The 13,060-nt window shown below is 44.1% G+C and overlaps 1 protein-coding gene across 6 annotated transcripts in view; it reads right to left on the bottom strand.

The window, feature by feature from the left end:
- TANC2 (tetratricopeptide repeat, ankyrin repeat and coiled-coil containing 2) overlaps positions 1-13,060 on the bottom strand; it is an 848,255-nt gene that overhangs the window by 571,487 nt on the left and 263,708 nt on the right. For all 6 annotated transcript variants that reach the window (XM_019523590.1, XM_019523591.1, XM_019523592.1 and 3 more), the window contains exon 3: positions 6,840-6,911. In XM_019523590.1, the coding sequence (XP_019379135.1) occupies positions 6,840-6,911 (72 nt within the window). The remainder of the gene's footprint in view (positions 1-6,839; positions 6,912-13,060) is intronic.

Below are 13,060 nucleotides of genomic sequence, written 5' to 3'. Positions count from 1 at the left end.
AGGGCGGCTAGAGTCTGGAACCAGCTTCCAAGTGAGGTGGTGCAGGCTCCCACCCTGGGGGTTTTTAAGAGGAGGTTGGATGACCACCTTACTGGTGCTCTTCCTGCCATGGTAGGGGGTCAGACTAGATGATCTGCTCAGGTCCCTTCTGACCCTAGAAACTATGAAACTATGAAATTCTTGAACAATATTTCAGATTGTACTTTGGGCTGAGTTTATGATAACATGGAGCTTCAATGAAAACTAATCATTTATATGCAAATTATAGGTTTTAACCTTGCTCCTGCTACCTCAGAGCTTGTCAAGACCATCCACAAAATCCAAGCTGAGCTAAATATACACCTGGAGGCTGCTAAAACTTCCTACAAAGGACAGACAGACAAGCGTATAAGTGGTGTCCAGTGTCTAAGGTGTTCACTGAATGTTGCAGTCCAAATTAGGGGCACTTAATACATTCAGATACAAAGTTTTCTGTGGTTGCTGATGCAGGACAAGTTTGAACTTCTCTTTGGACCTCATACACCTAAGCTCTGCCTAGGTCTCATTTCAGTTGTTTAAAGAACCATTGTTAATCCTGTAAGTGTAGAAAAGTCTTCTTCAACAAGCCCTCACAGTTGAGGATGATTGACTTCTGCGATTGTCTTCTCTGTGCGTCTTAATGTGCCTCATGAGGCGTATCCAGGATAGACAAACTCTACTGCAGCTGGGACATATGTTTTCATGTGGGGTGGATGGTGCTAGATGCTTGGTTTGGTACACAACATGCTGTTTCTGCCACTCCAGCTTTGCCATTTTCTGTTGTTGTCATGAGGTTTCAAAGCATTAAGATCCCTACAGCAGACGCTTCCTCAATTTTGGGTGGTCCAAATGAGTTGATATCCATGTTACAATTTTTTTTTTTTTAAGTTGAACTTGAGGACATCCCTGAAGCACTTTCTCTGCCCTCCTCAAGTGTATGCCTGGTCTGAGCTGGGAGAATAAAATTTGATTGGAGAGTCTGGAGTCAGACATTCAGATGACACAGCTGGCCCAATGAAGTTGATGTCATATGATCATCACCTCAATACTCGTGGCGTTTCCTTGCAGGAAGATGCTAACGTTGGTGTGCATGTCTTCCCACCATATCTGCAGGCAGTATTGACTATTTCTCCAACAACTTTATATGTGTCCTGTATGTTGTCCATGTCTCAGCTCCATACAGCAAGATGGGGAACATGACTGCTTGATCTGAAGTTCCGATATTCGAATACCTGTTTCTTCAGGCATCAAAGGCTGCACTTGCACATTTGCAGTGATGTTGGATTTTGTTGTCAATGTCAGCCTTCTGTGAGAGATGGCTTCTGATGTATGGGAAATAATGTTTGCAAGAGTCTCACTATCGATCTGGATTACTGGAGCTGTGGACTGTTCATTAGAAGCTTAATGGTGGAGGCCCTTAGTTTTATGAATGTTAAGTGTCAGACCTATTTTCTTGTATGCCTCGGTAAAGACATCAACAATGGTCTGTGTGCTTCTGCGTGAACACACACTACAGCATCATCAAAGTACTGGACCTAAATAATTGAGGTCCGGGTGCCTTGAATAGGGGATGGGTGGTCTGGGCTCTTGCAGGATCAGATCCTCTGTTTTCTGCATTTCCTCATTTAAGACAGACACTTAAATTTCCAGCAGCAAATTTTCAGAAAAAAAGGTTCAAGGTCATATTTGCATAAACGATTTGTCTGCACTTTTCTTGAAGCATGGTGCCCAAAACTGGACAGAGTACTACAGGTGAAGTCTCACTAGCGCTGCATACAACAGAGGGATTATTTTCCTTGATTTGCAAGTGACATTCCTATTAATGCAGCCTGGTGTGCTACTGGATTGGGGTTCTTTTTGACATTTTCTAATTAAATGCGTCTCACTTGTGAAATACATATCCATTTTCACAAACTCAGAGATTCATAGATTGTAAGGTTGGAAGGGAGCTCAGAAGATCATTGGGTCCAGCCCCCTGCACCAGGCAGGAAAGACAACTGGGTTCAGGTGACCCTAGCAAGGTGACTGTCTAGTCTCCTCTTGAAGATTTTCAGGGTAGGTGATTGCACTGCCTTTGAAGGGAGCTTATTCCAGAGTCTGGACACCTTGACTGTGAAGAAGTTTTTTCCTAATGTTGAGCCTGAAATATATTGGTGTGAAAAAGACTTACCAGGAGAGCCAGGGAAGTGCCAGCACGCTGCGCCAGAAGCTGATCACAGCAAAAGCGAAACAGCGGCAGCCAGAGCCACCACGGGAGATGATCAAAGGAAAAAAAAACAGCTGAGCCGGGAGGAGTCAGGAATGGATCCCACATCCCCGGGGCTGACTGGTTGGCTGGATGCCCGGAGCCGAGATAAAAGACCTGGTGGAAGACTAGCCCGGGGGACCAGAAGCGGAGTCCCCAATCGGCTCGGAGGGGCCAGAGCTTTTGAACAGTCCCAGCAAGGGGACTTGGCGAGCACTCCAGAAAGGGGTCACAGTGACAGTACAGGGCCAGAGAAGGCCCAAAGATCTATTCACAGGGACCGAGGAAGTTGACAGCGATGACTGGATTACAGCCGGACCCAGTGGAGCCAGGACATAGACGCAACAGAGGCACAGCAGGTACCGAGCCTGGGGAAGAGTCGACACGCCAGGGGACAGAACGGTGCCAAGACCGGACACAGTGTAAGGAGAGAGAAGGGAGGGGCTGTAAGAGATGCTTGACATAGAAGTATCACATTAGACTGTGGCCGAAGATCCCAAGAGACCAAGTGCCGAGAAGGTTCAGAACATCAATCTCAACAACACAGGTGACAACATCAAGGTTGGTGTTAGGCAGGGTGTAGGGGAGGTGGAGCTCCACAATGAAGGAACAGCGAGAATGACCAAGAGATGTATGGTATATAAAGGATAAAATATGTGTTATGTATAAGACAAAAGTCCAGTGGTCACAGACTCCTGGAAAACCGTTTTAGACTGGACATAAGGAAAAACTTATTTACCATCCAAGTCCGGAAAGCCTGGAATAGACTCCCCTCAGAGATGGTGCAAGTACCTACTTCGGACACTTTCAAGAAAGATTTGGATGTTTATATTGCTGGGATCCTTTGACCCTACTTGACTTCCTGCCCTTGGCCAGAGGGCTGGACCTGATAATCTTGCAAGGTCCCTTCCAGCCCTAAAGTCTATGAAATCTAATACGTATACTTATTATCTATACCAGGCTTGTCCAAAATGCGGCCCCCCAAGCCATTTTCTGAGGCCCACAGTGTTGCGATGGGAAACGGAAGTAAACACTGTTTACTTTCATTCCCACCCCTTGTCCCTGCCCCAGCCCCTCAGCAGATTCCTAATGGCTGCTGAAGGGCTGGGGAAGGGACAAGGTTCCCAAATGCACTGCGTCAGCTTGACATTGCCAACACGCTGTGGCTTCTCCCCTCCCCCCTCATTTCACAGCGTCCCTCTCTCACCCCACCCCTCCCTTCCTCATTTGCATGTCAGCTCTTCCTCTCTCCCACACTGCATGGTTTCCATTCCTAGCCCCACCCCTCCCTCATTTGCATGATGGCCCCACCCTGCGCTGGTCCCCGCCGGCCATGTGGGCTGGAGCAGGCTGCGGTGCAGCGGGCAGGCAGGTGCAGGGGGCACGGATGCCGCTGCCGCTGCTTGGAGGAATACTGCTGCTGCTGTGGATGTCAGGGTGGGAAGCCGACACCACTCCTGCCTCCCTGCATCCCCCTGCACCTGCAGACATCGCACTGGGGGTGGTGAGTCACAGGCCCTGGGGAGGGAGGGACCCTTGCCACTTGGGCTCGGGCTGCCCCGGGGGAGAGGGAGCAGAGGGGTGTCCCTACACATCCCGCACCCCCCTGTAGAGTCCCCACATGTCCCACTGGCTGCTAAGCCCAGGCGCGCAGGTGCAGGAGCATCCTCGAAGCCACCCAGGTGGCAGGGAGGACACAGCAGGGTCAGGCGGCACCCCTTGACCCCTGCGCCCGCAAGCCATGGCCGGACTGGACAGGCCACGTGAGCGCCTGCTCCTGCCGGCCCACTGAGTGATAAAAACTTCATGATCTGGCCCCACATTCAAAAAGGTTGGACACCCCGATCTATACTATATATTACTGATCTTTTGTGCTTTGTGATTATTATAGTTGGGGCCAGTAGCACTGCCTCTTAAAATTGTCTATCATTTCTTACAGTAAGACCTGGTTTTCAATTGGTTTAACCATTTGGCCTGAAACTTTTCTATGATCCTTGCCTGCCTACAGCTGAATCTCTTAAGGCATTTGCAGATGTTAAAAAACAAACAAACAAACAAACAAACAAACTACTTCACTGTCAGGGCGGCTAGGATCTGGAACTAACTTCCAAGCGAAGTGGTGCTGGCTCCTACCCTGGGGGTCTTTAAGACAAGGCTAGATGAACACCCTGCTGGGGTCGTTTGACCTCAGCACTCTTTCCTGCCATGGCAGGGGGTCTGACTTGATGATCTGCTCAAGTCCCTTCCAACCCTACAAACTATGAAACAAACACCCCTTCCAGCCCGCCCCCTGCCGGAAAAACTGCGCTTTACTTCAAGTTCAGCACTTTCCCATGCCAACCTCTGTGCATGCCCAAAAGAGGCAGTGACTTAGTTGGACTCAGCTCGCCTGATGTCTGTAAAGATCAGGCGCTTTAGTAGGGCTTTTTTGGGTACTTTTATCTAACAGCTGATTGAATCAGGTTTAGCTAAAGTGCAAAAAAGCCCTGGTGAAGCACTTGATCTATACAGCTGCTGCAGACCTGGGTCAAAGTAACGCGCTGCTTCTTCCAGTAAAGTACTTTTTTTTTTTAATTTATTTTGGACAGGGGTGGTAAGGGAAGGGGAGAGGTTTAACATCTGCAAGCAGCCTTAGTGAATTTAAATCAAAATGGTTCAATTCAACTCTTTCTGAGAGAAAGGTTAGAGAAAAAATAGTCCACTTGTCCACATTACAAATTTTCAAAACATTTTCTTTTAATGTTTCATTCTACAACTTTTATAATGCTTTCTCCAAGATTTTTGTGTGTGTAATATACATGTATTAAGTGTTTTTCACCAAGCACATACTTGCAAACAATATACCCTTTGTCCACAGAGTAACATTTTTGATCAACGTGAAAATGTCTAGTGATTCATGTGCGCATCTAATTTTTGATAAACATACTTCCATTTGAAAAAAAAAACCAAACAAACAACTTAAAGGAAAATACAAAGAAAGTATTCAAGACCCTCACTGCACAATTAACAGTATATTACTAACAGTAGGAACAGTAACAGCAATGGAACATTGTACGGAGAGTAGTTTGAAGAGAACAAGTTGTAATTAGCTATTACTAATCTTTTATTCTCTAACTAATGTCCAGGAAACCAGCCTAGCTCTGAAAGAGTATACTGTAAATAGATTTCATTATTTCTCCCTAATCAAATTTCTATTCTTACTAATTGAAAAATAAAATTCCAAAGAAAATATGACTTGTAACAAATCGATATCAATTACTGCCATTTCACAAAGTTTGGTAGCTTTAGTTCTAAATTCCAATCTCTCCACATTCAACTGCAGGTCTCAATCACTCAGAATGTTTTTGCCAATATAATATTCTGCTGGCAACATTGGAGCACTGCCAAAGAACAGAAAAATTACACTGGAGTCAATGTCACTTCAATAAATCATTATGACTCTATGACAATAACAGATTTGAGGAGGAAAAAGTAATGCAGAATTACTGCTGGAATCTGGTGCAGAAATCCTGAAAGCTCAAGCCTATTAATGAGTCATGTTTCTATAGCATGCCAGCCAAGCAAGACTTCAGACATCAGGGCTTTGGAAAGTCCTGCAACATTGTAGGGAAAAAAAATCCAAAGACTCATTACTAGTCTCACTGTAGTATTGTTTTCCTGAAATACAATATGGATGCTTATTGCTGTCCTTGAGGGTGGAGGGTGTCCTTGAGGGTGGAGAACCCTGCTGAAAAGAAAGCATGTGCTGCTTTTGAATGAGGGATGAAGAAAAGAATTTGCTCTGCCCCTGTGCCTTAATGTAAAGGAGCTTTGTGGGCAAAATGAGGCTCATTACTCAGAGCCAATGTGTTCTGGAGGTGGAAGTAGAAGACACATAGCCACATATTGCATCTGCCACTATTCTGAGGATTGGTAGGGAGAGTTCTTTCTCTCTGTGTTCTGAAACCTGTGCACAAGGGTGAAGATAGGGGGCCCATTTGTATAGCTAACTTTATGCAGTAAAAGCTTTGTTATCTGGCAACCATGGAGAACGGGGGGTGCCGGGTAACAAAATATGCCTGTTAACCAAGCGGCCCGAATAGGCGTCTTTGCCTGTTCAGGCCACTGCCACCCCTCCCACCAGCCCCACGGGACTCAAGGAATGGGGGGGGGCCACACAAGCTTCTATAATCCAGGGCCGTGGGGGCTCGGCAGCGCTGACTGCTTTTCCCTGGGCCGTGGGGACTCAGTGAAATCAGAAGTGCCACTGTTGGCACTTCTGGTTTCGCTTTTCCCTTACAAGCCAACCCACTGCCAGTTAATAGAGCATGCCGACTTGTAAGGTGCCAGATAGCACAGCTTTTACTGTATATATTTAAAAGACTCCCACAAAAATACTGAATCCAATGCACCACAAATGATTCCAGCTTCATTCCATCTCTTAAATAATACTAATATGTACATGTCTCTGATCATTGTCAACATGATGCATGTTTAAGTTACAATAAAAAGTGCAGTAAATGGGACATGGATGCTTTTCTGAAATACAAAAACAGTGCACAAAAGGCTAAATGATAGGAACAATATGAGCACTTACCTTGCCCAGATCGACTCTGGCGGGAATCTACACTTGCTTGTCTCCGGTCTGGTGGCTCCTCGTTCCCTCCATCTGAATGAGAACCAAAACAGCAGAAGTACATCAGCACAATGGATAGATCAGGTAGATGTAAGTTTTTTTATTGACCATCATTTATCTTCCGGGAACAGCAGGAAAACAGGTGGATCTTGTATTTGATATAATAAAAAAAAAAAAAAAAAGTGTGTGTGGAGGGGAGATGGAGGGAACAAAACTGCTGACTGAGACCTCTGCTGTTTCTTTTCATTTCTGTACTACCTCCAACAACTTGAATTCAGAAGATCTTCACAGGTGCATAAACTAAAAAAAAAAGAGATGTACTTCTAAATTTTCCCTGCTGACCCCACAAGACTTCCATATGAAATCACAACTGCACTTGTGCTTTTTCCATGAGGCAATTAGTTCCCTTGTTTTGAACAGTTCTGTCAAAATATAAAAACCCTGAACATATTTGAAATAGGTCTATACTTGCCAGAACAGCATGTAAAATACTGTTTCCTTTGAAAACAATTCTTTAAATAATCAGCAAAAAAAAAGACATTTAAAAAAATCTACTCACGAAAGAGTTTAGAAAATCTGCAGCAGTAAACAGAAACACCTAGATCTTGCTGGACAGATGCTGGGACAGACATCATAAAAATATTATACAACTAATTATATGCCACCACTGATCAGCTGACCAGATTAGAAACAAAAACAGGCAAAATGCATCAAACCAGGATACGAACATCAATAGAAATATTTGACAACATATGGAATATACATGTCGTAGTGGAAGTAAGGAACTAAAAATATACTATCGCCTCAAAATTTCCTTTAATCAAACTGTGCACAATGTTAAAAAGAAAACATATATAAATGCATGAAATATAGGATCAAGTACCCAGGTTGTAGCCGTATTGGTCTAGAGAAAAAGGCATTCAGGACTCGTAGTAGAGATGATGTCTTTTATTAGACCCACAAGATTTTTGCCAAAAAAAAATCTTTCTGCTTTTTTTTTTATTAATGAAATTTTTTTTTTTAAAATGAAATCTTCATATTTTCCCAAGCAGGAAGCAACTGTGCCCACTTGAAACCTGGGATCCTGCTCCTGCCTTTGTTTCAAGGTAATCTGCATCATCACAGATCCTCATAGGAGTCAAGAAGCTTCATACCAGCTATGAACTGACTGCCCAGAGGAGTTTTCCATCTGTTGACTCCTCTGTGAAATCCTATGAAATATGAACTTTCATTTCTACCCAAGATAACTTTTACTATCTTTTCTCCAATGCCTGAGGAAGGGTGTTTGTGCCCGAAAGCTTGCAATTAAAGACTTCTTTGCAACCAAATCTTGTTGGTCTAATAAAAGATATCGTCTCTACTATGAGTCCTGATTGCCAAAATATAGGATGTAATCCAGAAGCCCTTATGTGAATTTGGGTTCATGTAAACTTGTGTTCCCTCTATATATCTTTAGACAGTCTAAAAAGGTACACATCTATCCTGCCTTCTGATGGACTTCAGACTATCATGGCTAACTCTCTCTCATCTAGAAGCCATTAGTCATTACTCAGGTAAACCTTCTATTGCCTTTCAGGAGAGATAATTATATATATATTTAATGAGAGTTTTACCTAAGAATTTTAAGATAGAATCAGTAACTTCTTGTATATAAACAAGATAAAACTTTGGTTGCAGTAAGAGTACAAAATTACATTAAAATATTTAAAAGGTTTTACTCATAAAGTAATTGCACTTTTTCAACTTGCACTATATGTAAAAAAATAGTTTCTTCCATTTACTAGTTCCTATTTGAGAGAGCTCTTACACTTCAATAAGAGCATACCAATAGAATATGGTAAAATCTCAAAACAAACAAACAAAAACCAACCGTCTCTCTGGTAGGAACTGCAATACATGTCAACAATGGGCATCATGCTTTTTACTCACAAAATTGCCCGTGTCCTCGGTTGCGTACAAGAAATGTATAGTGTGCTTGTACGGGCAGCTAGATGTTATGGGGGTGGGAAAATAGGATTTTTAAATCACCTTTGTACTGTTCCTTGATCCTAAGGCAGGTTTGCACAGGTTTTCCCACAGCACATCAGAACAGCCTGACAGTTTCTATAACATATCTACTGTTTCTGGCTTGAGGTGCTGTTATAGCAGCTAGGTATCACAAGGGCATAAAGGAACCCCAGCTATAGCACTTTTTCTGTCATGTTTCTTTTCTTAGGACCCAATAAGGCTGTACCCAACACATATGAGGATCCACCAGGCCCCAGAGTTATCCTACTGCTAAGTTCAGGCCTTCTTCATACTTCTGGTATGGCACAAATTGACTAATACAAATGAGGACGGGGGCTAATATCTACATTTTTACTAGTAATATAAAATTATGTTGGAAAATAGGTTCACTTCCTTTTTGCAAAGTGTTTTGCCTGCAGACCTGATGATGATCGACCCCTCAAGCCCAGACTGACCCCCCCTAAGTTAGGAAGTTTCAAATAAGCACTTGAGTCAATCAAAGAAAAAACAAAATTCAAGTTGATAATTAGCTGAATTAAACATCTATGAAGACAAAGTGCCGTAAGGAAATGTCACAGTACTTGGGGAGAAAAAAAATGAAGAAACTTCCTAATCCGTAAGAAAAGGGCAAATGCATCATCACTGCAATATCAAAAGCTACTATCACTTAACTTTTATAGGCTATTCTACCATGTAGCACTGAAATAAATCTTCAAAATTTAATTAGGATTTAAAAAAAACAGAATAAAAGGAATGGGGGATTATTTGGTACCATGAAATTGCTTTTTAAGGGGTAAAGTTATTCTTAGGTTCAGATAATACCTTTTCAGACACTGCTTTTCAACAACATTCAAGTAACTGTGTAAGTAGATTGATGTTATTTCAGTTAAATGCTTTTGAACAGCAATGAAAGCATATGACCAGTTATATTTTCCTTCTTTAAATTGCCTTTCACACTGATTTATCTTAAAAGAACTGAGTACTCCCTAATATACTAGTCTATGATTGAAATATAGTTTAAAAGATACTGAACCTGCAATTAAGGAACTTCCATGTTGAAGGGTTAAGTTATGCTTAAAGCTTCTGCCTGTTCTGGAGGGCTATAAGGTACGTGGAGCATGTGTAGTAGTGGATAATGATACAGTATGCACCACCTTTTTCCAAGTGGTCAGTTCTGTTGGCTGGTGGGCAAGGGAGGCAGAAGACAAGTAAATTATGAACCATGTTCGTCTGAACTTTTCCTTTTTGCATTCTTGAGCAGAACCAGCTACAGTTAACAAAGGTCCTTATAAACCTATGCAACAAGAATTTATTTATTAAATGTATATCCTACCCTATCCAAAAGGTTCAGAGCTGCTTACAATCAACAGACCAACAACCTACAGATACAATTCCCCAAACAACACCCCAAAACTTGGGAACTCTTGGGAAGAAGAAATACTTAAACTAGTGGACAAATACCAATACACACACACACGCTACAGGTGAGACTACACATTACAACTAGCATGTACTAACTCTAAGGAATATTAAGCTGCGTTAAGTTAGCATGTGCTATGAGCATTCACAAATTAAGGGTTAAGGTAATACCTTCTCTAACCTGCAGTGCTCAGACCTGCCACCAGGTCTAAGTACAGACAGTCAAGGCTGAATTGATTCAATCTTTGCAGGTTAACCTAAGCTGCAAAGATTGAACCAATGAGCAAGTGAACAGACATTCATTTGTGATTCTGGAAATGCAGCCACATGCCTGTAGTAGCCCAGGCCATAAGATGGGGAAGGAGCAGACAGTTTGGGCCACGACTAGGTTGCCCACCCTGAGTGGAGGTTTGGGGTGAGATGCAAAGCATCTTGGGATACTGGGGGACTGTGAGTTAACTTGAATCTAGAGGGAATCTAGGATAGAAGTTTAATAAACTGATTTAACCTAAATCAGTTAAGTCTGCTATTGCATCCATCCAGGTTTATCTTAAATTGGTTTTGGCCATTTTGAAAGCAATTTATGTGTACTGAACTTCTCCTGTGTTACAGATTTGAATTTTCTGATCACTTATACTGGTTTATGTGTAATTTCTGCCCCTAGCCTAGAGGACCGGCAAGAAGGAATATAAGTGGGAGCTGCCAAGTCCGCTTCATGCTTGCCCTGCTCACTGGCTCCCTAGACACAGTACAGTTAGGGATCTATCTAAATTGTGCCAGAAATGCACTGCACAGTAGCTTGTTTAAATCTTGCTCTTTTCCGCCACTGATTGGCAGAGGGGCTCTGGCAGCTCCACAACTCAGTTCTGATCAGCCAGGAGGCAAAAACCACTATTTTACATATATTGTAGTTTTTGCTTCCTGCTGCCGACTGGTAGAAGGACCCCGGTGGCCCTACTGCTTGCTACTGATCAGCTGGGAGGCAAAACCATGGTCAATCAGGACCAAGCAGTAAGGGTGCCAGAGTCCCTCAGAATCAGTGGAGGGGATGGTTGTGGGGGGGAGGTACATGTCAAAAAGAGCAAAATTAAGCAGCTGCTGCTCACTGCACTTCTGACATGATTAAAGGTAGATCCCTAAATGTAGTCCAGTGGGGGAAGGGGAGGGGAAGAGCCGCCCCCCCCCGCACAGCTTGGATTATTGCCCCTACCCCAACAAATAGTCCCCTTCACTGGCCCCCACATTGACCCCTGGCCCGTGATCAAACCTACCCCTGGATCACCCCTCTGTTGCCCTGATCATCCCTTGTCCCCTGAATTAGCTATGATTCCTCCCCCTCTTACCTCTCATCAGCCCCATAACCCCTGGACTGCCACCCCAATCAGCCCAACAGCAGCAGTGGCAGTAGTGGTGGTGATGGTGGGGGGGGTTCCCCATCCCTACCTGTGCTGCCCCCACATGCCAAGATGCAGGCCCCAGTACACTCCGTCCCTACCCAGAAACTTTCTGTGGGTAAAAGGGGGAAGAGAGGGAGTGGGCAGAAGGGAAAGGGGTACAGGAGCTGGTCAACATCTGTAGGGCCTTGTGGGAAAGCTACAGGTCATATCCAGGCACAGGGGGAGCAGCACGGCACACCTGTAGCTGCTGACCAGCTCCCTGAAACCCCTACCCACCCCTGCCCCCCTTCTCTCACAGGGAGCTACTGGGCAGTTGCAGGGCCCAGTGGGGGCAACATGAACCTGATCTGTGACACGCGGAGCTGCCAGACCTGCCCACCTCTCTCCTGCAGCAGCCTGGCAATGCCCCTCCTCCCTCTGGCTCCCCTGCCCTCTTTCACTCCTTTCTCCTCCCTCCCCACTCACCCGGCTGTCCCCAGCTGTCAGTCCAGGGCTGTAGAGTCCCGGGTGATAATTAGTCCACCTCAAAGCAGTGCCTCCTAAGATACTAGAAGACTGCAAATTGATGGTTTTATCTCAGGTGAACAGCCAGAAATTAATTTAACTGGAGCTGTGTAGCACAGCTCAAAGGTAACCCTTGCCCAAAGTGGCATAAATTTAAAATGGCTAGACAGCACTTAACGCTTCTTTAATGAGCCTTAATATGCAATTTTAAGATCTCTTAACTTGGTCTAAAGGGATTTGTACTACTCATGCACTAGCAACAAGGAAGAAGCTGCACTGACCACTCAATAAGGTGCCAGAGAAGCAGCGTGGCATAGGGCCCACAGCTGGTGTTGCATATGGCCCCTGGTCAATCCAAAATTGGACAGCCCTGGTGCAGACTACTACATCTACTCTGGCAAGGTAGTTAACATAACTCACTAGTAAAATGTCTGAAAGCTCTTTCCTGAATTACTCAGTATTCTCACAAGCTGTTCTTCATCAGAACTGTAATGGTTTTTACAGTCTGTCAGTTTTAAAAGAACTGTGCTGTTTCCCCTTTGACCGGGAAATGTAGATTGTGGGTTTTGGCAAGCCTGTTCCTTATTTGGAGTACAAAGAAAAGATTTTTACAAAATTCAAGACAATCCAACTCCTTTGGACTGAGTGCCTATTTCTTCCCCAAATCCCTGGACTTTACATTTACGGACCCCCTTGCCAAGGCTTCCCTCTAGCTATATACTTGGAAAAAGTGGCTGGCGCGTTACTCTTCCATTTGTGAAACTTTTCTGTAACACAAAGGGCCTCCGAAGAGGTCTAACTGCCTACACAGAGAAGTGTACTTTAGCCCATATGCCGCGCCCCCCCCCCCCCCGG

The sequence above is a fragment of the Gavialis gangeticus genome, unplaced genomic scaffold (assembly GCF_001723915.1).
Source record: "Gavialis gangeticus isolate Ggan-Ray unplaced genomic scaffold, GavGan_comp1, whole genome shotgun sequence".
In the NCBI taxonomy this organism is placed as follows: Eukaryota; Metazoa; Chordata; order Crocodylia; family Gavialidae; genus Gavialis; species Gavialis gangeticus.
This window is presented reverse-complemented; position numbering and strand designations above follow the sequence as displayed.